Raw genomic sequence first — 23179 nt, forward strand, 5'->3', positions numbered from 1 at the left:
ATGTGTTTTCCTATTTTTCACTTTGTAATGATATTTATATACCACATATGATCATTAATAAGGTGTATGAATTATATCACAACAAACTAATGTAGGATCAACCGAAACTTCAAAGAGGTATAATTTTTAACTTGAGACTCGAAATCATGCTCTGTAAAATCTACATGTACAGAATTTAAAAATCTACATTTATTACTAGGAAACCCACAACCGCCAACTTTCAAGCTCAAAATCCACCATTTAGGTATTCAACCGAGCCTTTGAAGATCTCTTTTCTTTTTCTATAAGATAGGAATTAAGGTTAATATATTAGGATTTATTTACTTTCTTAGTCTTAAATGTAAAGTTTATATAAACACATGTAAAACTGTTTGAGGAATTAATCGTCTATTCTAAATAATAGTTTTATTTTTTATAGTTTCTTTTGTTTACAGTCTAATCGCTATCTTGCATCATTAACTTGTCAATGATTATGTTTTTAGTTTTATAATACATTAAAATGTAAAAATAATATATTTCATTAATTAGATAAATATTTGAATTGAATTATATATCATAATATTTTTTAGTTCATTTTTTTAAAAATTAAACCTATAATTTTATTTTATTTATTTAAATTAATATGTAAATCATATTAAAAAGTTAACTAGATTTGATTATTTTACCTATTGTCAATTATCTTTATGGGATATAATACTTTTTATATTTATAAACAATTATCTATTCATCATAAATATTCTTTTATAAAAAGATCTTCTTTTTTTTCCACAAGATAGAAATTAAGATCAATATATTAAGATTTTTTTACTTTCTTAGTCATAAAATCTATATAAATACATGTATAACTGTTAAAGGAATTAATCCTATGTTATGAATAATAATTTTATTTTTTGATAGTTTTTTTTCTTTCTTTCTCCTCCAATCTCCTTTCTTACTAGATCACAGTCTAATCGCTATCCTGCATCATTAACTTGTTAATGATAATGTTTTTAGTTTTTATAATACATTAAAAATAATATATTTCATTAATTAGATAAATATTTGAATTGAATTATATATCATAATATTTTTTAGTTCATTTAAAAAAAGTAAACCTATATTTCTTATTTTATTTATTTAAATTAATAATTAAATCATATTATAAAAGTTAACTAGATTTGATTATTTTACCTATTGTCAATTATCTTTATGGGATATAATACTTTTATATTTATAAACAATTATCTATTCATCATAAATATTCTTTTATAAAAAGATCTTCTTTTTTTTCCACAAGATAGAAATTAAGATCAATATATTAAGATTTTTTTACTTTCTTAGTCATAAAATCTATATAAATACATGTATAACTGTTAAAGGAATTAATCCTATGTTATGAATAATAATTTTATTTTTTGATAGTTTTTTTTCTTTCTTTCTCCTCCAATCTCCTTTCTTACTAGATCACAGTCTAATCGCTATCCTGCATCATTAACTTGTTAATGATAATGTTTTTAGTTTTTATAATACATTAAAAATAATATATTTCATTAATTAGATAAATATTTGAATTGAATTATATATCATAATATTTTTTAGTTCATTTAAAAAAATTAAACCTATATTTCTTATTTTATTTATATGAATTAATAATTAAATCATATTATAAAAGTTAACTAGATTTGATTATTTTTCAGATTGTGCAATTATTTTTATGAGATATAATATTTTTATATTTATAAAAAATTCTCTACTCAAAAATATTCTTTTATTTTATAGCTTGATAGAGAAAATTAAATGGAGTGTGAGACTACTTTTTTTTAAAAAAAAATTATAAGTAAATATTTCAATTATTAACTTTATAATTTCACAAAATACAAATATTTTCTTTCACACTAGTCACTTTTAGGGTTATTTCATACATAAATAAGCATTATTTTTTTTATTTCATACTTATGGGATATAATAACACTTGGAATATACCTAATCCTTTATCGTCTTCATGGTCGTGGTCTTTTCTTTATTTCACACTAACTTAATGATTGCAAATAAAACTCTTGAGAACTACAATATAACATTTTTTTTTTTTCTCTTTAACATGTTAGAAAACAAACAAAATCCACTAATTTAACATAACAATAGAGATAGAGATGATCTTTACAAAATTTTGGGTGTATTTGAATTGGACCTAATAAAATAGTATTGGAATTTGAAGCCATTAGCTTACCGTATAATCCATATGTTGTGTCTATTTTATAATTAAAAGTTTATTTAAAATTATTCTTTAATATTAAAATAATATATAAAATTAAATGAATTAATGCATTTAGTTTATTAATATTCACAAAAAAAAAGCTTATAAAATTTACAATAAATTTACTTATTAATTTATCTAAATTTTTCATTGTAAATTTTAATTTTATTGAAATTGAAGACTATAAATTCAATGTGGAATGTTTAATCACGACTCCCTTAAAGCCTGAAGCCCGTGTAGTTTCATTTCTCAATTTTGACTATTTCAAGTATTTTGGTGACCGGTGATAATTAAGACTACATTGATTAGGCATATAATTAAATTTATAATGTAATGTAATTAATATTATATTATTATATTTAGTGAAAAAGTTGTATATTATGTATGTAATATTTGATTATCCAAGTAATTTTATTTTCTTTTGTTTGGTGTCTATTATTTTTATAAGAAATGTAATTCATATTATTATAAAATGATAAAAATATCCTGTGACATTTGGCGGTCGATGACCACCGGTTGCGACAGAATGGTTGGTGCAAGAAATGTACTAGGGATATATTTGACATATTAAATCTTAGGGTTAGAATGTAATCCAGATTACATACTATTAGCTTTATAATCCAGATTACAAAAGCTTATTGTCTTTTGTAATCTAAATTATATTACATTACAAGTTTAAAATTATACCAAACAAAATAATCAATCTTATAATGTAATCATGATTACATTACAAGGTTAATTACCCTTCACCAAACATAGCCTAAGAATTGGGAATGTAAACAAAATCCCATATTGAAAATATATGAGAAAGATCATGGTTTATAAGAAAAAGATATCTCAATTGATATAAGACCTTTTAGGTAAAGCCCAACAATAAAATCATGGGGGCTTAGGACCAAGGTAGAGAAAATCATATCATTATGGCACTACAAGAAAAACTCTCATAGACATCGGTGGAACAACAACGGTTTTAAGCAAAAACCGATGTCTTTGAGTATTTTACACCGATTTTTCTAAAAACTCGTGTCTATGAGCGTAGATTTTCGCTCATAGACATCGGTTTTTTAGCGATGTCTATGAGCGCCTTTTTTGTTAATAGACACCGGTTTTAACATGGTTTTTAAAACCCGGTGTTAATGAACTTCTTAAATAATTTAATTTTTTCACCTGCTAAAATTTACAAGACTTCACAAAATTCCCTCCAAACCTAAACCAATATCGTGCCCCTTCTCTCAACCTAAACCTAAACCTCAGCCTCATCTCCCTCTTCCCCTTCCGCCGTCTCGCCCTCGGAGATCTCGCCGTCGCCGTCCCCTTCGTCTGCAAGTCCTGGTACCGCGCCTCCCTCGACCCTAGCTGCTGGCGCCGCCTCAACTTCCGCTCCCTCGATTTCACGCCCTGGAGCCCTTTCTCCCGCGCCTTTGCGCTCCGCTACCGCCTCCACTCCCCCCTCTCCTTCTCCGCCTTCCTCCGTTTCACCCTCCACCGATCCCGCGGCGTCGTCGACCAACTCGCCTTCCCCCTTTCCACTACCGTCTCCATCCACGACCTCGCCTATGCCTCTGTCAAGTGAGTCTACGCCTCCTTCTGGTTTCGTCGCCCTCATCGCTCACTACCTGTTCGACGAATTTGCTCATCGATTATTAGCGCAGATGCCTGAGATTAAAGGCGCTGGCTTTGCCGGACAACCTGATGCTGGAGGACGACCTTCGAATCCCGGAGCTGGTGCGGCGGTGGAAGGATCTGGAGCATCTGGAGATGGAGATAGTTGGCATCTTCGCCCCGCCCATCCTCTCTTCCTCGCGCTCCTGCAATCTGTCCTTTGCTATCCCCATCTCCCTCCCCAAACCTTTGTCTTTCGCCACCTCTTCCCTCCCGCGCCTTCACTCACCTCCCTCGCGAAACCCGGGGCCTTTCCGTGCCCAAGTTAGTGTCTCCGCTGCTCAGAAGACGAAAGATAGGTTGCCAGCCAACCTCATTGTGACGGAGACCAAAGGGCCTCACTCCACTGTCTGTACCTTTCCTTTTTCTACCTTCTAAATCGTTTTTACTTCTAATTGATCTGATAGTCAAGTGGAAGTGGTAGTCTTGCTTCAAGGCTATAATTTTCTTACTTTCTACCTATCTTCTTGTATAATTTGGAAATATGTTTGTTTGTTCATCTGGAAATTGAAATGAAGAGGCAATCTTGCTTCAAGGCTATAGCTTTCTTGCTATCTCTCTTCCCCTTGCCTGAGTGCATTCAATCGATTGTTAGTCCTACAAGTTCACAAGAATCAATTTGTCCAGGAAGTATGGTTATGTCAATTCCCTGATAGCTCATCTTATTTGCAGATTAGGTTAAGCGTAGAGTTCCTCCAGCAATAAGCCAAGAATGTTACGGAGAAGTCTTAGATGAATTTTCTAAGAAGGCAAAGGTATTATTTTCAGTATGCAGTCATTTAAGGGGTCTATTACTGTTACAGGATGAATAGGAATTCATCTGTAGGATAATTTTGTACTTAAATTATTTTCCATTTTCTGTTTTGATCATTATCACTCTATAGTAATCAGAAAAATTTGAATATGCTACCTAACTTTTACTAAGCCCTCTGGGCTCTGACATATACTAATCTATATTTCTTCTTTCTTTCTTTGGAATGTCAAGGAATTCAATATTGTTCTCCCCTTTTATCTTTTCATCCGATCCAAGTTTGTTGACAGTTATGTTTTCCAGTACTTGTTATTTACTTATTTCCACTTAAAGCATGATTGGAATTGCTTGTACTGGGGTTTAGTCATTTCTATGCTGAACTAAAGTTGAGGGAAGACCATGCTAAGTAAAAATGGCCTTTTAAATGTCACTGGAAGCTTCTTCTCTTTTACTACCTTCTGTCTCTAGTACTAGATTCTAATTCCTTTATCTACCTTTTCTTCTTGAATACTCATTATTGAAGTAGTATGTTGTGATGCCATGCAATTCCTGATAAAAAACCTTATTCATACAGGTTCCTGGCTTTCGGCAGGGAAAGAAAGTTCCAGAAAATATTCTTCTAAACTACATTGGTAGACAGAACATTCAACAAGCTGTAGTTGAGGCAACTTTGAAAAAAACTCTTCCACATGCTATGTCTTCCGTACGTGAACATAACATTAGCTTGCCAACTTGTAGTAGAAGGCAGTCATTTATCCATCCAATATTATGACAAATTTCTGTTGAAATAACGGGTAGAGATTGTTGTCATACTTTTTTATTAATCCACTAGCATAAATCTTTTAATTGGTAGAAATTACCTTCAATGTCATTATTGTTTTAAGTGCCAATCCCTAGAAGTGGCAATGGGCATGGGCTGAGCGAGATGTGGCCAGCCCGCATTCCATGCCTAATATCACGTCGGCTTAGAAATGAATGGGCTGGGTTAGGTTAATCTAGTCTTGAGTTGGCGCGACAAGTAGGTTTGGAAAGTTTAGCGTGCATGACATGCAAGACTAAAGCTAGTATGGTGCACTTTTACACCTTACAACAACAACCAAACCTTATCCCTAGGTGTGGTCGACTATATGGATCATTTTACGCTAGCTCTATCTCCTACTATATATGGATCGTTTAATTGGTTTTGAAGGACATCTATTGCAAATGCTCTTTTCGTGAAAACCTCTTCTTTTTTTTTCCTGAATCTTGTCTCTTCTTCTCGCTTCAAATCTTTATGGTTCTTGATGGTTTCATGAGATTATCCTGTAGTTTTGCCTTTCTTTCTTTAATTTCAATGACAAAGAGAATAGCCAGTCTGATGACTTGGTATCGTTCTTAGCATCTTTAGAATTGTGACATCGTTGCGTTTCCTCTATAAAGAAATGTCGTTTTGTTTTGTGTAGGATATTCTCGGACGTTGCTGGGGATGTAACTATTTATGTGGATGGCCAATCGTTCCTATTGCACAAGGTATACATTCTTAAACTGGCTCTGCAGACATATCTTGATATTGTTTTTCATAACTTCCTTTTCAATTTTTGCATATTGTTGTCCAAGTTCCCTCTGGTTTCACGAAGTGGAAAAATCTGGAAAATGGTAGTTGAATCCAGGGAGCCAGACCTTTCCAGATTAGAGCTTCATGAGGAGATATGACTTGCGTGTGTGAACAATTTTTATCTTCTTTGAATTTTTATATATCACTTGCGTGTCTAGCAGGGCTGGATAGAAGATATCACTGCTTTATATGTTAATAAATTTGAAGAAATATAACCACGGCTGGCTATACATAGTATAATCTCATCATGGTCTAAGGCCTTCATCAAAAAATGGTCCAGCATCAAAATCAAAGGTCAGGAGAGCCATGTCGACGAGATTGATAGCAAAGGTATGCCTGGTTTCTTCTTCTTGTTCAATTCCAGAAACCCTAGTCGACGAGAATAAAGTGCACTTGTTTGCCTGCTTTTCTCCCTAGTCGTCTTCATCTTGTCGACAAGATGATTTATTTGTCTGTTTGCTGGAGAAAATGATACAACAGTTAGAGGAGTCTGATGTAGCTTGTTGGCACTTGTTTGCCTGCTTTTCTCTCATCTTTTTTCTATTCCTAGCTTTCAAAGCATTTGTCTATCTTAGACTTGTTTGTTTGACAGAATCAATATGATTTTCTTCCTTTATAAAGAACCAAGGACAATAAAAATTGTCACAAACAATTTGGTGAGGAGATCATGGCCTCTGTGAAAGCATGTGCTCCATACTTCTATATGATTGTGTCCCAGTTCACGTATGCTGGATCCAGCATCCTCGGCAAGCTTGCATTAGGACAAGGACTAAGTGCACTTGTCTTCGTAGTGTACATGCACCTTATTGCCATGCTCATCTTGGCTCCTCTTGCTTATGTGCTCGAAAGGTTCAAGGAGCATGTCTCATTAGAATTGTTGAGAATAAGATATATGACTACAAATTGAATGTTTTTAAACTCATCTCATGGTTGTAGGAATCGAAGACCCAGCTTCTCATTTGGTGTCATGCTAAAAATATTCATTCTTGCTATGTTGGGTATAACAATTCAGCAAAATGTATACTACGTTGGACTCCATCTCATTTCTCCAACTGTTGCCAGTGCCTTGGGCAATGTCATTCCTGCTTTTACTTTCTTATTGGCAATTGTACTGAGGTTGATTCAGATATTAATTCCAAGTAATTTTACAGTGAATTTAGTTCATTCAAATATCATTCTATATTTGGTCTTTTTTTGCTCAGGATGGAAAAGCTCAACTTGAAGACTGTAAGAGGGAGGGCCAAGCTTGCAGGGGCCATCTTCTGCATCACTGGTTCCCTGATCTTCACATTTTGGAAAGGTCATTTTGTTGGGGGCCTTTGTTACTTCACCTATGATCCAACTTCATTTCGAAAGTCCTGAGAAAGGCGATGCCTGGCTTAATGCTATTTTGCATGCAGTGTATCACTTGTTCTTCAGGTATTGCGTCAATGGTGTCCCTTGTGTTGTCACATGTATCGCTTTTGATGTAAAAAGAATGTTTGGGTATTTTATGGATATTGTTGTAAGAAGATTATTTATATAATTTGTGAATATTTGTGTATTTTATGGATATTATTGAATGAAGAATATTTGTACAATTTGTGAATATTTGTGTATTTTTTTTTGTTATTGTCGGTTTTAAAATCAAATCTGTGTTGTTAAAATATATACATATTACATCGGTTTTCCACCGATGTAAAACCGGTGTTATAAAGTAATATTACATCGGTTTTACACCGTTGATGAAACGGTGTCGTTAAGTGATACTACACCGGTTAATAACCGATTCGAAGACCGGTGTCGTTAAGTGATACTACACCGGTTTTAACCCGATGACTAAAATGACAGACTTTTAACATCGGCTTCATAGACATCGGTCGAAAATCAAATAGACACCGGTGGAAAACCGATCTCTATGAGCGATTTTGTTGTAGTGTGGAGATATGTGAATTCCTTTTGGTGATTGGAAGCTTACGGAGATGTCCGGAGGAAGTCAAGAGTAATGAAATGCTTGCGAGGAGACTCAGAGTAATGTTGCGAATACAAACAAAGTATCATATTGAAAACACATGAGAAACATCATGGACTTATAAGGAAAAGATATCTCTATGGTATGTGGTTTTTTGGGTAAAGCACAAAAATAAGAGCGGCCATATTGTTGGTGCAACTTTCACTAATGATCAAACTCAGGTTTTGATGAATGACATATGGATTAAAGTTAGAGTGTTTATGGTCTAATTGTTTTACCAAGTGTATAGGAGTTGACGGGTCTGAAGAACCTGACACCAAGCTGAAATCTAGCTAGGTCAGCAGGATTCGATAGCTAGTGCAAAGTCCAGATAGGTCTGCGGGACTCAATATCTAGTGAAAAGTCCAGTTGGGTTTGCGGGACTTGACAACCGGCCAAAATCCAGTTGGGTCTGCGGATCTGACACTGGTGGGTCAAAGGTATGTCAAGCGACTGCATTTGGTAAGTAAGAGGTAAGCAACTGGAGGAGAGATCCCGTGAGGACACTGTAACGACCACCCTTCTTACTACTACTCTCTCTAAGGATGACCGTTACTTAACTACTAACTCTACTTAACCGGTATGATAAAAAATCACATGGAAACCCTAGAAAAATCCTTCTCAGTGAGTCTCCTTAAACCCATGACAAACGTAACATAATATACGGTTAGTGGAACACATATCGAACACAAAATGCATCACCAGGGTTAATGAAATCAAATCATGCAGTAATGAATAGCGGAAACAAGATACACATATAATTAACTAACTAACGGCGGAAGACTAAATGACTCATCTAATACATTCTTTATAGATCTTAATAAATTCTTAAACTAAGTCCCAAGGCTTGTAGTCACAGCATCACACCATCATCGCTACCTTGTCGCCTTCCTTACATATCTTTTCCTTCTGTATCTGCAGTAAGAGGAGTGTAGTCTATAAGCAAAATTTGTAAGCGTATATCTAACTCATGAAATCTCGATATCGTGAGGAGATCTGAAATCTAAAGCAGATGCTCAGGAAATCTACTCATGCTCATCTACTAGTAAAGAAACATACTAAAGACTAAGCATGTAGCAAAGCTATACAATCATGCTAGCGTAAAGAGCTAAACTTCTGAATTCTAAACACTTAATCGAATCTTATTCCACTTGTTTAAAGACTTATTCTTTAATACTTTATACTTATGTAAAACTTTCAAAAACTTATACTTATAATACTTGAAATAATAATCAACTTCTTCTTAGGCCCGGGCGTAGTACCATCTTATCGCGTTCCCTAATAGGTTGGGGTAGCGAGCCACCGATCCTAAAAGAGCGGACCTCGGTCTACCAGGGCCAAGACCTCGGAATTGGACACCTGGATTTGTTTAACGACAAGCTCTTGGATGTCGGGTACTAGCCTCTTCTTAAAAGTAAAATACTTTTTAGCTTATTTACTTCTTCTTTAAATGCCTTGGCATTTTAATAGACACCTTGTGTGCCAAAAATCCCTAAAGTCTCGACTTTGGGATCTACTTAAGGCCTCGGCCTTTTCTTTCTTTTCTTTATCTTTCTTATACTTTTCTTTATCTTTCTTATACTTTTCTTAAACTCTTAAAAAGAATATAGGCATGCTACAACAGAATTAAATCAAAGGAAAGAAAATCTGCCTTCTATAAGCATGCTATATCAGAGACAAATCAAAAGCATATCTAACTTCTTCAAACATACTACAACGGATTTAAAATCAAGGAATACAAAATCTGAAATCTTTAGGCATGCTACAGCAGAAATAAATCAAAGAAGAAAAATCTGCATTCTTAAAAGAAACTGCATACACTTAGGGAGTGGCTGTTCATGCTTGTTAAAGTAGCGAAGTAACTAAAACTGCAATGCTACTAACAGGGCTGATCATGTATAAGAAATAGCACCAAAACTGAACTATAAAAATGCTGAACTGCATAATAACTAAACCTATATGAACTACTACTATGGCTGCATTCAGAGAAACAAAATGCTACAACATAGCTATTCAACACAAAGAAATCTGTTAAAGCTTGATACCCTTGTAAAACTTATACTTTTATAGAGCAGTAGAGATCTTAAAACATGTTACAACATGATCTAAACCAGTTTACTAAATCGTAAGCTCAAACCGGAAACTAAATCCACATAATGAAACTTAAATCTAAATCTGAACAAAGTAGTAGGGTAATAAGGAAAACCTAAGGGCTGTTCAACTGAAATCTAAATCTGCAGATTGAAGCTGAAGCTTAACAATGTTTCAAATACCATTGTCTTAACAAAGTTTCTTCAGAAAACTTATCTAGTGAAGGGAGTGCCTACACTGCATCTAGTTATGGCTGCACAGGATTATGCAATAGAGCTTGTCAAAATCCAAATCATAGCATGATAAAGTTATTTTCAACACAACCATTTTGGGTTAGCTATAAATATATCATCAAGCAAATCACAAAGCAGTAAATCTCGGAGCAAAGGAGATCACAACCTAAATTCTGCATATTCTCGGCACAAAACAAGATCATGCACTAGCACACGAAAATCCAGGAAACATCACAAGATGAAATCTCGGAACTATCCTACTGCAGGTGAGTAGCGACTTACCTTGCTCCTTGAACTCACAACCGAAAAGAGGGAGGCTCTAGGGTTCGCGGAAGGCTTGAGATCTCGGCCCTACTTCATGCTCACGACTCCTCCTCAACGAGAAGAGCTTAAGGTGGAGAAACCCTTCGGAGAACCTTGGCCGGCCGCCGGAGACACCGGATTGCTCGCTGCGTCTTCGCTGAGAAAAGCCGCGCCGTCGAACTCGAGAGAAGGGGAGAGGGATCGAGAGAAATAAATCCTCTTAACTTAACCTCTTTTTATAACCTAGGGTTATTCTTAAGTTCGGTTATTGCTTAACTAATTTTGTTTCCTATTCTAAACAGAACCGATTGCTAGCACACTTGGTCAGCGCGTGCGTGGGTTAAAGTTTGGCTTGTGGGTTCGAATCCTGCCTATAACCAATTTTTATCTATTAATTCTTGTTATTAACTTCTGCTCATTAAATAAGATTCTTCCTTTATTTAATCAAGCAACAATTGCTAGCCCAGTTGGTTGATCCGGTTTTGCTCGGGTCCGAGCTCTTGGGTTCAAAACCCGACTTCAACATATTCTTTTCCCTTTTTTTTCTACCTTTTCCTCTTGGTAAAAATATCAAACGAACTCCAAAAATTTCATAAAAATACTCTAAAAATTTCTAAAAATCTCTAGAATTTTTTTAAAGCATTTCTAGATTTTAATAAGGTCTTTTAGGACTCCAAATCATGAAATTTGGGGTGTTACAATTCTCATAAACATAAAAGTTAGGTCGACTTAGAATAGTCTGGACATTTCATTCCATGTTCACATTTCCAACTTCTAGTATTTTACTGTTTCTTGGTCTCTTAAGCTTAACATATCTTGCTACATGTAGCTTAGCTAAAGATCTTAGTCTTACCTTGGTTTTGAACCTAGGCTAGGTCCTTGTCTAAATTCTATAAATTCTTCCTCACTATACTTTCTAAATATACTGACTTAATCCACGAGTCTTGACTTTAAACTTATCTGAAGCAAGTACTTACAAACATTTCTCTATATATGAAATAGCAAAAACTAAAACCCATCTTACTAAATCGAGTTGCATTGTGCTTTGTATTGAACTCACTCAATCAAATGAGCTCAAACTTCTCATATTGACTCATTGGGCATGATATACGCGATGGTCTCACTCATCAAGAATATCGATGTCTCTCCCGTCGTATAGGAGGGATAGATCTAAATCTACATCACTCGCATCCCTCCACATAATTTATTACATACCCGATGTGCTTTATAGTCACCCGATTCTGGTGGCGTTTAATGAAGCAATGTAACTTTCCTTATGTAAAGAACCATGGTGACTTCAGGTCTAGGCTATGGAGTATACTAATATGCATGAAAGTATATGACACTCATTATAATGATCATGATACTTTCTCATGGCAGGTCATTCAGTATACATTTTCCAATGCATACCCATGTGTCAACTTGATATCTTCATATCCATGACTTGTGAGATCAAGTCATCGAGTTGACCTACATGCTAGTCTCGTCGCATTAACATTGTCCCTGAATGTTAATACTTGACTAGGAATGATTAGGAGTAGTGCTCCCTATATCATCTTGTTGGTTGCTACTCGGAAAACCTAATGGTTCCACTGTACAAAAATTTTGTACAAAGGTCTGAACCTTTTCCTAGCTACCATGTGTTCTTTTAAATTAAACTTGGATCGCATGCGGAACTTAACACGTTTGATCCAAAGTTTAATCTATTTGTTCTTTTAAGTTTAGACTCGAATCTCCTGCGGAAGTTAACACGTTCGATCCAAATCACCTAAGTTATTAATTTCATTAAATATTAGTTTCCAAAATCGGCTTCCAGTACTGACGTGGCGAGGCACATGGCCTTCTTGGATATGGGAGCAACCACCACCGACTAGACAAAGCCTTTTAAGGAAAACTAATATTTAATTCCTTAAATAACTTTAGGTCAACCGAAAAGAACAATCAAATCACAAATAAAATAACACAATATCGAAAACAAATTAAATACTAGAATCGTATGCCTCTTGTATTTGGTATTATTTCCAAAATAACTAGTATGATGCGGCAGGAAAGGAAAAATACTAGTTATGCACAAAGACCTCTTGATCTTCTCACAGTATTCCTTTCTAACTCGGACTGTGGGCACCGATCTTCCGAGATGAGAACCACCTTTCCACCTTCCTTCTTTCTTCTAGATTTCGGCCACAATAAATTTCTTCAAGGATGAAGAATTTCGGCCACCACCAATGCTCCAAGGGATGCTAGAGACGAGGCTTGCTTTCTCTCCTTCTTCTCCTTCCTTGATCCGGCCACAAACAAGAGCTCCACCAAGAAGATAGGTTTCGGCCAACAAGAGGAGAGGAGAGAAATAGGGTCGGCCACCAAAACCAAGGAAGAGAGGGAGGAAAAGAATAAAAGTTGTTTTTTTTTTTCATGAAGGCTCCTCTACCTCCTCTTTTATAATCCTTGGTCTTGGCAAATAAGGAAATTTTAATAAAAACTTCCTTAATTCTTTTGCCATGAAAAGGAAAAATTTATTTAATTAAAAATAATTTTTCTTCTCATTACTATAATGGCCGGCCACACCAAATCTCCAAGCAAATAAAAATTTTAAACACAAATTAAAACTTCCTTGCTTCCTGAAATTTTATAAAAAATTTCTCCAATAATTTTATCCCTTCATGATTGGTTAAAAGGAAATTTTATAAATTAAATCTTTCTATAAACATGTGGATAATTTCCGGAAAGTTATCTCTAAAAATTAAAATCTCCTTTCAATCAACAAATAAGGAAATATATCAAATCTTTTCTTAATCTTTTGTAGAAACTAATAAAAGAGAATTATTAATTTTTTAAACTTTCTTTTAAATCATGAACATGGTTAAAAGGAAAGTTTTTACCAAAATTAAAATCAACCTTTTAATCTACAAATAAGGAAAGAGATTTAGCTCTTCTCTTAATCTTTTGTAAAATCTTATAAAAGGAAAGATTTAAATTTTAAACTCTCTTTTAAATCATGTTATCCACATAAGAAAAATTTTAAAAATAAAAATCCTTTTATTTTAGTGGGCTGACCACACCAAGCTTGAACCCAAGCTAGGGCAGCCACCTTGAGCACTGGGCAAAACTTGGCCGGCCTAGCTTGGTCTCTAACTAACCCAGTGACCCCTATGGGATGGGTAAGAAGGTGGGCTAGTATTGTTATAATTGAGGCTACGATAGGGAATGAGAGGTGATTTTGGTCTCCCAATAAAATTAAGCATCCACGTGTTCGCGGTACACACAACTTAATTTTATCAATAATAATTCATTCCACTAGAGAACTATTGAACTACAGCACCAATCCCAAATTACATTTTTCATTCTTATTATTGAGTGTGTTAGTCTCCTGTTTAAGATAACAAATGTCCACTAATTAATAAAGTTAATGACAACTCACTTAATAAATATATCCAAAGTAGTACCAGCTCAACATTATCGTATGTCGGTTAAGTCCTTTTGTAGGGTTTAACATGACAATCCTTATGAGCTCCTGCCGGGGACATTCTCAACCTAGATTACTAGGACACAGTTTCCTTCTATAATCAACAACACACACTATAAGTGATATCATTTTCCAACTTATCGGGCTTATTAATTTATCGAACTAAATCTCACCCATTGATAAATTAAAGAAATAAATATCAAATATATGTGATTGTTATTATATTAGGATTAAGAGCACACACTTCCATAATAACTGAGGTCTTTGTTCCTTTATAAAGTCAGTATAAAAGAAACGACCTCTAATGGTCCTACTCAATATACTCTAAGTGTACTAGTGTAATTATATAGTTAAGATAAACTACTACCTAATTACACTACGACCTTCCAATGGTTTGTTCCTTTCCATCTTGGTCGTGAGCTACTGTTTATAATTTATAAGGAACTGATAACATGATCGTCTGTGCGTGACACCACACACCATGTTATCTACAATATAAAGTAATTTAACTACTACATTCCATATTATCAACAATATAAATTAATTGAACTACTACATTTATCATAAATATAGACATTTAACCAATGTGATTCTTATTTCTAGATAAATGTTTATACCAAAAGCTAGACTTTTAGTATACATCCTAACACATCTCACTATCGATTCAACCAATCGATTGATATAGGTAAGAACCTTCTACTCAAGGACGCTATTATACTTAGTTATTTGGCACCAATACAAGTAAGCATAATAACCATAAACAAATGTCTTTATATATATAAGAATATGATACAACGAGTTCATACAACAATCATCAAATGATTGGCTCTAAGGCTCTAACTAACAATCTCCCACTAGCACTAGTGTCAATCAGTATAGGCTCTAAGGCCCAATGACCTAGTGTGACCATCATGCTTTCTCTGTGCCAAAGCCTTGGTCAAGGGATCTGCGATGTTAGCCTCAGTGGGTACTCTGCAAATCTTCACATCTCCTCTATCGATGATCTCTCGAATGAGATGGAAGCGTCGTAGTATGTGTTTAGTCCGCTGGTGTGAGCGAGGTTCCTTAGCCTGTGCTATTGCTCCATTGTTGTCACAATAGAGTTGTATGGGATCAGCTATGCTAGGAACCACCCCAAGCTCAATAATGAACTTACGGATCCGAACTGCCTCCTTTGCTGCTTCTGATGCAGCAATATACTCGGCCTCTGTTGTAGAATCAGCATTGTGTCACCTTCGAACTCTTCTAGCTCACAACACCACCATTTATGCAAAACACGAACCCCGACTATGATCAATAATCATCCTGATCAGTTTAGAAGCTAGCATCACTGTAACCCTTTACAGCTAGCTTATCATCGCCTCCATATATCAAGAAATATTCTTTAGTCCTTCTCAAGTACTTAAGAATATTCTTGACTACTATCCAGTGACTTTCACCTGGATCTGACTGGTATCTGCTCGTCATGCTCAAAGCATACGAGACATCAGGACGAGTACATAGCATGGCGTACATGATAGATCCTATGGCTGAAACATAAGGGATCTGATTCATGCGGTCTCTCTCCTGGGACCTTGAGTCTTCGAAAGACTCACACCATGTGACATTGGCAGAAATCCCTTCTTGGAGTTCTGCATGACAAACCGAAGTAGTACCTTGTCAATGTATGTACTTTGACTTAGGCCAAGCAATCTCTTAGATCTATCTCTATAGATCTGTATGCCTAGAATGCGAGATGCTTCACCTAAGTCCTTCATTGAGAAACAAGTCCCTAGCCAAGTCTTGATAGACTGCAGTAAAGGAATGTCTTTCCCAATGAGTAGTATGTCATCAACATACAATATAAGGAAGACAATTGTGTTCCCTACAACCTTCTTGTAGACACAAGGTTCATCTTCATTCTTGATGAAACCAAACTGTTTGATTGCATCATCGAATCGAAGATTCTAGCTCTGAGAAGCTTGCTTTAGTCCATAAATGGACCTATGCAGCTTGCATACTCTGCCAGTATGCTGTGGATCTACAAAACTCTCAGGTTATGTCATGTACACATCCTCGAGCAGGTTTCCATTCAGAAATGCGGTTTTGACATCCATCTGCCAGATCTCATAATCGTGGTACGCTGCAATAGCAAGCATGATCCGAATAGACTTAAACATCGCTACTGGAGAAAAAGTTTCATCACAGTCAATACCATGAATTTGCTTGAAACCTTTAGCTACCAAGCGACCCTTATAAATAAGTCCATCCATGTCAATCTTTCTCTTAAAGACCCACTTACGCCCAATGGGTTTGACCCCTTCAGGTGGATCAACCGAAGTCCATACTTGGTTAGTGTACATGGATTACATCTCAGATCTCATGGCCTCTAGCCATTTCTCAAAATCTGGTCTCATCACAGCTTCCTGATAGGAGGTAGACTCATCCTCAATGAGCACAACGTCATCATGGCCAAACAAGATAAATGAGTATCTCTCAGGCTGACGACGTACCCTATCAGATCTGCGAAGAGGTAGGTCTACTTGAACTGGTTGTGGTTCCTCAACTCCTTGTGGAACAACATCATCCACAACACTTTGTGGTTCCAGTTCAACTTCCATCGAGCCTTCTGTGCTATGGTCCACATCTTGAACTTCTTCAAGATCAAACGTACTCCCACTAGTCTTTCTAGAAACAAAATCTCTTTCTAAAAATACTCCAGTCTTAGCCACAACTATCTTGTGTTGACTGGGAATGTAGAAGTAATATCCCTTCGTTTCCTTGGGATATCCAATAAAATAACACTTGTCGGATTTAGGTCCTAGTTTGTCCGAGACTTGACGTCTAACGTAAGCCTCACAACCCCAAATCCTCATAAAAGACACCTGGACATCTCTCCCAGTTCATATCCTATATGGTGTCTTTATTACAGCCTTAGATGGAACTCGGTTGAGAATGAAGGCTGCTGTGTCTAGAGCATAGCCCTAAAGATACATAAGAAGATCTGTGTGACTCATCATAGACCGTACCATATCTAATAAGGTACGATTACTCCTTTCGGATACACCATTCCACTATGGTGTTCCAGGAGGAGTGAGTTGGGATAGGATCCCACACTTAACTAGATAGTCACGAAACTCATGGCTAAGGTATTCTCCACCTCGATCTGATCGAAGTATCTTAATACTCTTAACAAGCTGGTTTTGTACTTCATTCTTGAATTCTTTGAACTTTTCAAAGGATTACGACTTATATTAGGTGCCATATCTCTGAAGTCATCAATACGTGTAATGATACCTATAACCCTCTAGCGATGACATTGAAAGGACAACATACATCACTATGTATAAGACCTAACAAGTTAGTCGCTCTCACCGTGTCCACTTTGAAGTCTTGGTCATCTTGCACAGAAGGCATGACTCGCATGTCTCATATGATTGTCGAAATAGTCGAGAATCATCTTTATGGAGCTGGATAGCGTTTGTCATTTATATGACCTAGCAGTTCTTGAGAAGCAAATTCTAGTTCATGTCATTTAGCTTGAACCTCTAGTACTTATGTTATAGATAGGGTTCTCAAGGTCTAGAATATAGAGTCCGTTCATCAGAGGTGCACTACAATAGAACATATCATTTAAATAAACTGAACAACATTTGTTCTTTATTATAAATGAGAAGTCTTTCTTGTCTAAACAAGAAACTGATATAATATTCTTAGTCAAAGCAGGCACATAACAACAATCATCCAATTCTAGTACAAGCCCAGAGGGCAGAGATAGAGAATAAGTTCCTACAGCAACAGCAGCAACCCGTGCTCCATTGCCTACTCGTAGGTCCACCTCGCCCTTCGTCAATGCCCTACTATTTCTCAGCGCCTGCATATTAGTATAAATGTGAGAAGCACATCCGATATCTAATACCCATGATGAAGAAATAGATAGATTGACTTCTATAATATATATACCTGAAGTGGAAGTCTCACTTCTCTTCTTCTTAAGATCTTCCAGGTACACTTTGCAGTTCCTCTTCCAATGCCCAGTCTGACCACAGTGGAAGCAGGTAGCATCCTTAGCAACCCCTCCTTTGGGTTTCAGTGCCTTTCCTTTACCCTTGGCTTGGGACTTTCCCTTACCTTTGGGCTTGCCCTTGCCCTTATGTTTCTGAACCATCATAATAGAGTTGGGCTTAACCTTCTTAAGGTTGAGCTCAGCAGTTCTTAACATGCTAAGCAGCTCGGGCAGTGGCTTGTCAATTTCGTTCATATTATAATTTAGAACGAATTGACTATAGCTATCCGGCAAGGATTGCAAGACCAGGTCAATGGCCAGCTCTTAGCCAAGCGGGAATCCCAACCTCTGTAGGTTTTCTATATACCCAATCATTTTGAGTACATATGGGCCTACGGGAGTCCCATCTTGCATCTTGCACTGAAACAGTGCCTTAGAGATCTCGAATCTCTCATGCCTCGCTTGTCCTTGATATAGTTGACGAAGATGCTCAACCATATCATAAGCGCCCATCAACTCATGTTGCTTCTGAAGCTCAGAGTTTATAGTCGCGAGCATGAGACAGGACACATCTAATGCATCATCTTGATGCTTCTTGTAAGCATCACGATCAGCTCGCGTGGCAGTGGCAGGAGGTGCCTCGGGAATGGTCTACTCCAGGACGTACAATTTTCTTTCTTGAGTAAGAACTATTCTCAGATTTCTGTACCAGTCTAGGAAATTAGCTCAGTTGAGCTTGTCCTTCTCAAGGACAGAACGCAGGGAGAAAGAGTTCGTATTTGACGTCATGGTAGTCTACAACAGAAAAATGCAGGAAAATAAATATCATATTCCAATTAATCATCTAATTAGGCCTTTAATTAAATGATTCTTCCACTAAATTCTATAATTCATGTGGGACAAGATCCACATCATACTATGCCCTGAGTTAGCTTTGGCTAAAACGCCCAAGACTTAGTATGATCGGTAGGTAACTAATTACCAATTACATCTCTATGCAACTCTTGTTTATAGGATCAAGATTGGCATTTATATTAAAACTTGAGTTAGCTTTGGCTAATATGCCCAAGAGTTAATATAAACGTGATTTTGTCCTATCTACCAACAATTAAAAAATGCCTATAGTTTAACTCGATCCAATTGAGTTAACTAGTTACTCAATCTAATTGAGTTGTACTCACCCATGCGTTGATAGGCGGGACCAAGATTATTCCTCCGCGTCCTACCACGATAGTATGCGTTGCTCTGCTTTGGCCGATTTAACAACAACATGCGATCGAGGTAGTGATGGGTATCACGGCATGGTAGGCATTTCGTATTGATGCGATTGAGATCTAATCTAATCGTCGATGTGTATCATCATATACTCGATTTAGATCTAATCTAATCATGGAGGTGCATCATGTGCGCGACTTAGATCTAATCTAATCGTTAAGGCACTAATTAATTATTAATCTAGCATGCATCACATATACACACACAAGCAATTAATTAAACTTTTTGTGATTACTCATGACCCTACTATGATCTTCTCAAGCCAATGAGAAGATCGGATGGTCAACCTAAGGTCAATAGCTTCTCAAGCTCCTTCCTTTGACCACCTCGTGTTGCTCGCACCCTCCTCGTAACTCCGTCTCGAGTGGATCTTCCACCGCCTCAATTTTGTACATTACAAAAGGTGAAACTCAAGTTACATTCAAGTCTAAAATATTTACAACAGGAATAAATAAATAGAAGGGCACGACGCACAGGTCGCGAATCAAGTACAACACGCACATCACAGAAAATGGCACGCAGGCCATAATATGAATTACAACACAATTTCCAATCAAATTGGGGTCTTTGGGCCATGACCATCACAAAATGATACATAATTCTAAATTATGTAATTTCTATAAATTTCTATAAATTTTCCACAATTTTTATGAGTAAAAATTCCTGGCGATCCCATTTAGCGATTTTTCGGCACAATCATGAACGAAACTTGGGGTTAGGGGCAGCACCCCTACCCGCGATATAATCATCGTGAGTGTTCCTAAGCGATCCTACAGCGCCAGGCCCGCTGTCCCAAAATGATTTGGGGTGAAATCTTGCCGTTTCGGAAATATTTTCTCGGTAGTCGAAGTCTACAAGTGTCTAAACTCTTATGCTTCGCTTCTATGAGAAAAATACCCATAAAATCTATAAAATAGTAAATTTACAAAATATTACAGAACTGATATTTTCATAAAATACAAACAAAAATCGTACGCCAGACGTGGCTCGATACCAATGTTGGGTTTTTCGGGCCGCAAAAACCACTTTTGCGTTCTTGAAACCCTAAAACCCCGCCACCGGATCCGTGCGAAGAAATAAAAATTTTATAAAACTTTGAGTACAAGTTTCTGACCTAGATCTAAACTAGATCTACAAAGGAGAAGAGCTTTACCCTTGATGCGACGCCCTTCGCTAATCCCGCTCGTCCAAGGTTCGCCGGATCTCGAGAGTATCAAAGTACATACTCCTCTATGTGTATCCACACAAGCAAGAGATGGAGAAACCAAACAAAAGGTGTGCTAGCACCTTTGAAAGGTTCGGCCAAGGTGGAGGAGAGGGAGAGAAGAAAGATCTTGAGGAAGAAGATGGAATTAACTCAACAAAATGAAACTCTCACAATTACATTAAGTGGCCGGCCACTTCAAAAGAAGAGGTTATATACCTCCATGGGATATCAAGAGTCACAACTCTTGATCTCCCTCATGAGGTGGCACACACATGTGCTAACCTTGATGATGTAGAACATCATCATTGACCCACTTAATGTCAACTCACAAATGAGGTGGCAATGGTCAAGTCAAACTTGACCTTTCATCTTCCTCTCAAGTCAAGTCAAACTTGACCACTTCTCTCTCATGGTCGATCAAATCTAACCATTGGTTCAAGCCAATTTTAATTTAATGAATCTCTATTCATTGAATTAAATTAGCTCAATGAGTCTAAGTCCAAGTTAGACTCATTTAACACATGAACCAAATTGAGTCCAACTCAATTAGTTTACTTTGGATTACTTCTTAATCCAATTTGGTTCATCACATGAACCTAATCCTTTAGGTTCAGCAAATGAACATAATCTCCATCTAATTTCCCTTTGTGTGTGACCCTATAGGTTCTTATAACATTGGCAATACTCCTAAATCCATTTAGAAGCATAAGTAATGAGCGGTATCTAGGAACACATCATTACTACCCAAGTTATAAGAATGTTGAGATCCAACATCACCTTGTGACTACTAATTGTGACTCTTCACAATATATGACAAGTGTCCTTCTATCCTTGACATCTAGATTGATCAAATTAAGGCATAGACCGTGTCATCCTCTAATCAATCTAAATCTTGAATCCCAAGTAGACTCACTCAATCAAATGAGCTCAACATCTCATATTGACTCATTTGGGCATGGCCATGCACTTAGTGGTCTCACTCTATCAAGAATATTGATGTCTCTCCCGTCATATAGGAGGGATAGATCCCATCTACATCACTCACATCCCTCCGCATAATTTGTTACATACCCAGTAATCACCTTTATAGTCCACCCAATTACGGGTGACGTTTGACGAAGCCAAAGTATGTAACTCCTTATGTAGGGAACCATGGTGACTTCAAGTCTAAGAACTAATAGTCATACTAATAGCCACATGAGAAAGTATATGACACTCATATAACGATCCATGATACTTTCTCATGGCGGGTCATTCAGTATACATTCTCCAATGCATACCCATGTGTCAACTTGATATCTCCATATCCATGACTTGTGAGATCAAGTCATCGAGTTGACCTACATGCTAGTCTCGTTGCATTAACATTATCCCTGAATGTTAATACTTGATTAGGAATGATTAGGAGTAGTGTTTCCTATATCATCTCACTATCGATTCAACCAATCGATTGATATAGGTAAGAACCTTATACTCAAGGATGCTATTATACTTAGTATTTGACACCAATACAAGTAAGCATAATAACCATAAACAAATGTCTTTATATATATAAGAATATGATACAACGAGTTCATACAACAATCATCAAATTATTGGTTCTAGGGCTCTAACTAACAGGATGTAGGCCAAGGGCACCCTCCAAGGCTACTGGAGGAGCCCTGGGCGCAGGATGGAAGGTGCCCTAGACGCTGGATGGAAGCCGCACTAGACGCTGGATGGAAGTCGCCCTCCAAGGCTGCTGGAGGCGCCCTGGACGCTGGATGGAGGGCACCCTCCATGGAGCTTGGAGGCGCCCTCAGGTGGATAAGCAGTGAGCGAAGCTGAGCTTATCAACGTGGCTAACTCGACAGGCTAGAGGCGCCCTCCATGAGGTTAGAGGGGCCCTCAATAGGCTATTTAAGCCTAGTTCAAGCAACAGCTTAATCAACACTTGAAATCACAATCCTTCTTCTGTGTGCTACTCAAAGAACAATCCGACAAAGCCGTAACTCGACTCTGACGACCAGAAGCTTTAAAATTCTCTATTCTTAGTAGTTGGTATATTTTACTACATTTAATTAACTATACATAAAGTTGTAATATTTCAAATTGATAGTGATTGCCCAAAGTAAACACTCAACGAGTGTGAGCCTTGGAGTAGGAATCTCCACAGGCTTTGAACCAAGTAAAAAATCTTGGTGTTTCTGTTTGACTTTTTCCACTGCGTGTTTTACTTTAAAACGAACAAATTAGCCACGAGCGCTATTCACCCCCCCCCTTCTAGCGATATTGATCCTACAGATAATATGTAAATAAATAACTTTGACAGCCTTCGGACTGTTCGGTTCTAACTTCAGATTTCCTCTGGAAACCCTAGGTTGAACCGACGCCTACTGTTCCCTCAACGGAG

General features: G+C 36.7%; 1 protein-coding gene across 1 annotated transcript; it reads left to right on the forward strand.

Moving 5' to 3' along the window:
- Window positions 1-7073: 7073 nt before the first annotated feature.
- On the forward strand, window positions 7074-7609 carry LOC122032587 (WAT1-related protein At2g40900-like). The gene is made up of 2 exons (XM_042591892.1): window positions 7074-7356; window positions 7443-7609. The coding sequence occupies exons 1-2, from the start codon at window positions 7148-7150 to the stop codon at window positions 7600-7602; spliced, it is 369 nt and encodes a 122-aa protein (XP_042447826.1). The 5' UTR covers window positions 7074-7147; the 3' UTR covers window positions 7603-7609.
- Window positions 7610-23179: the final 15570 nt, after the last annotated feature.

The sequence above is a fragment of the Zingiber officinale genome, chromosome 11A, assembly GCF_018446385.1.
Source record: "Zingiber officinale cultivar Zhangliang chromosome 11A, Zo_v1.1, whole genome shotgun sequence".
Classification (NCBI taxonomy): Eukaryota; Viridiplantae; Streptophyta; class Magnoliopsida; order Zingiberales; family Zingiberaceae; genus Zingiber; species Zingiber officinale.

Excerpts from the sequence above, each read along its gene's own strand:
- LOC122032587 (XM_042591892.1), top strand. The coding sequence starts at position 7,148 with ATGTTTTTAAACTCATCTCATGGTTGTAGGAATCGAAGACCCAGCTTC. Across the intron at positions 7,357-7,442 it reads TTATTGGCAATTGTACTGAG|GATGGAAAAGCTCAACTTGA; the intron begins GTTGATTCAGAT and ends TTTTTTGCTCAG.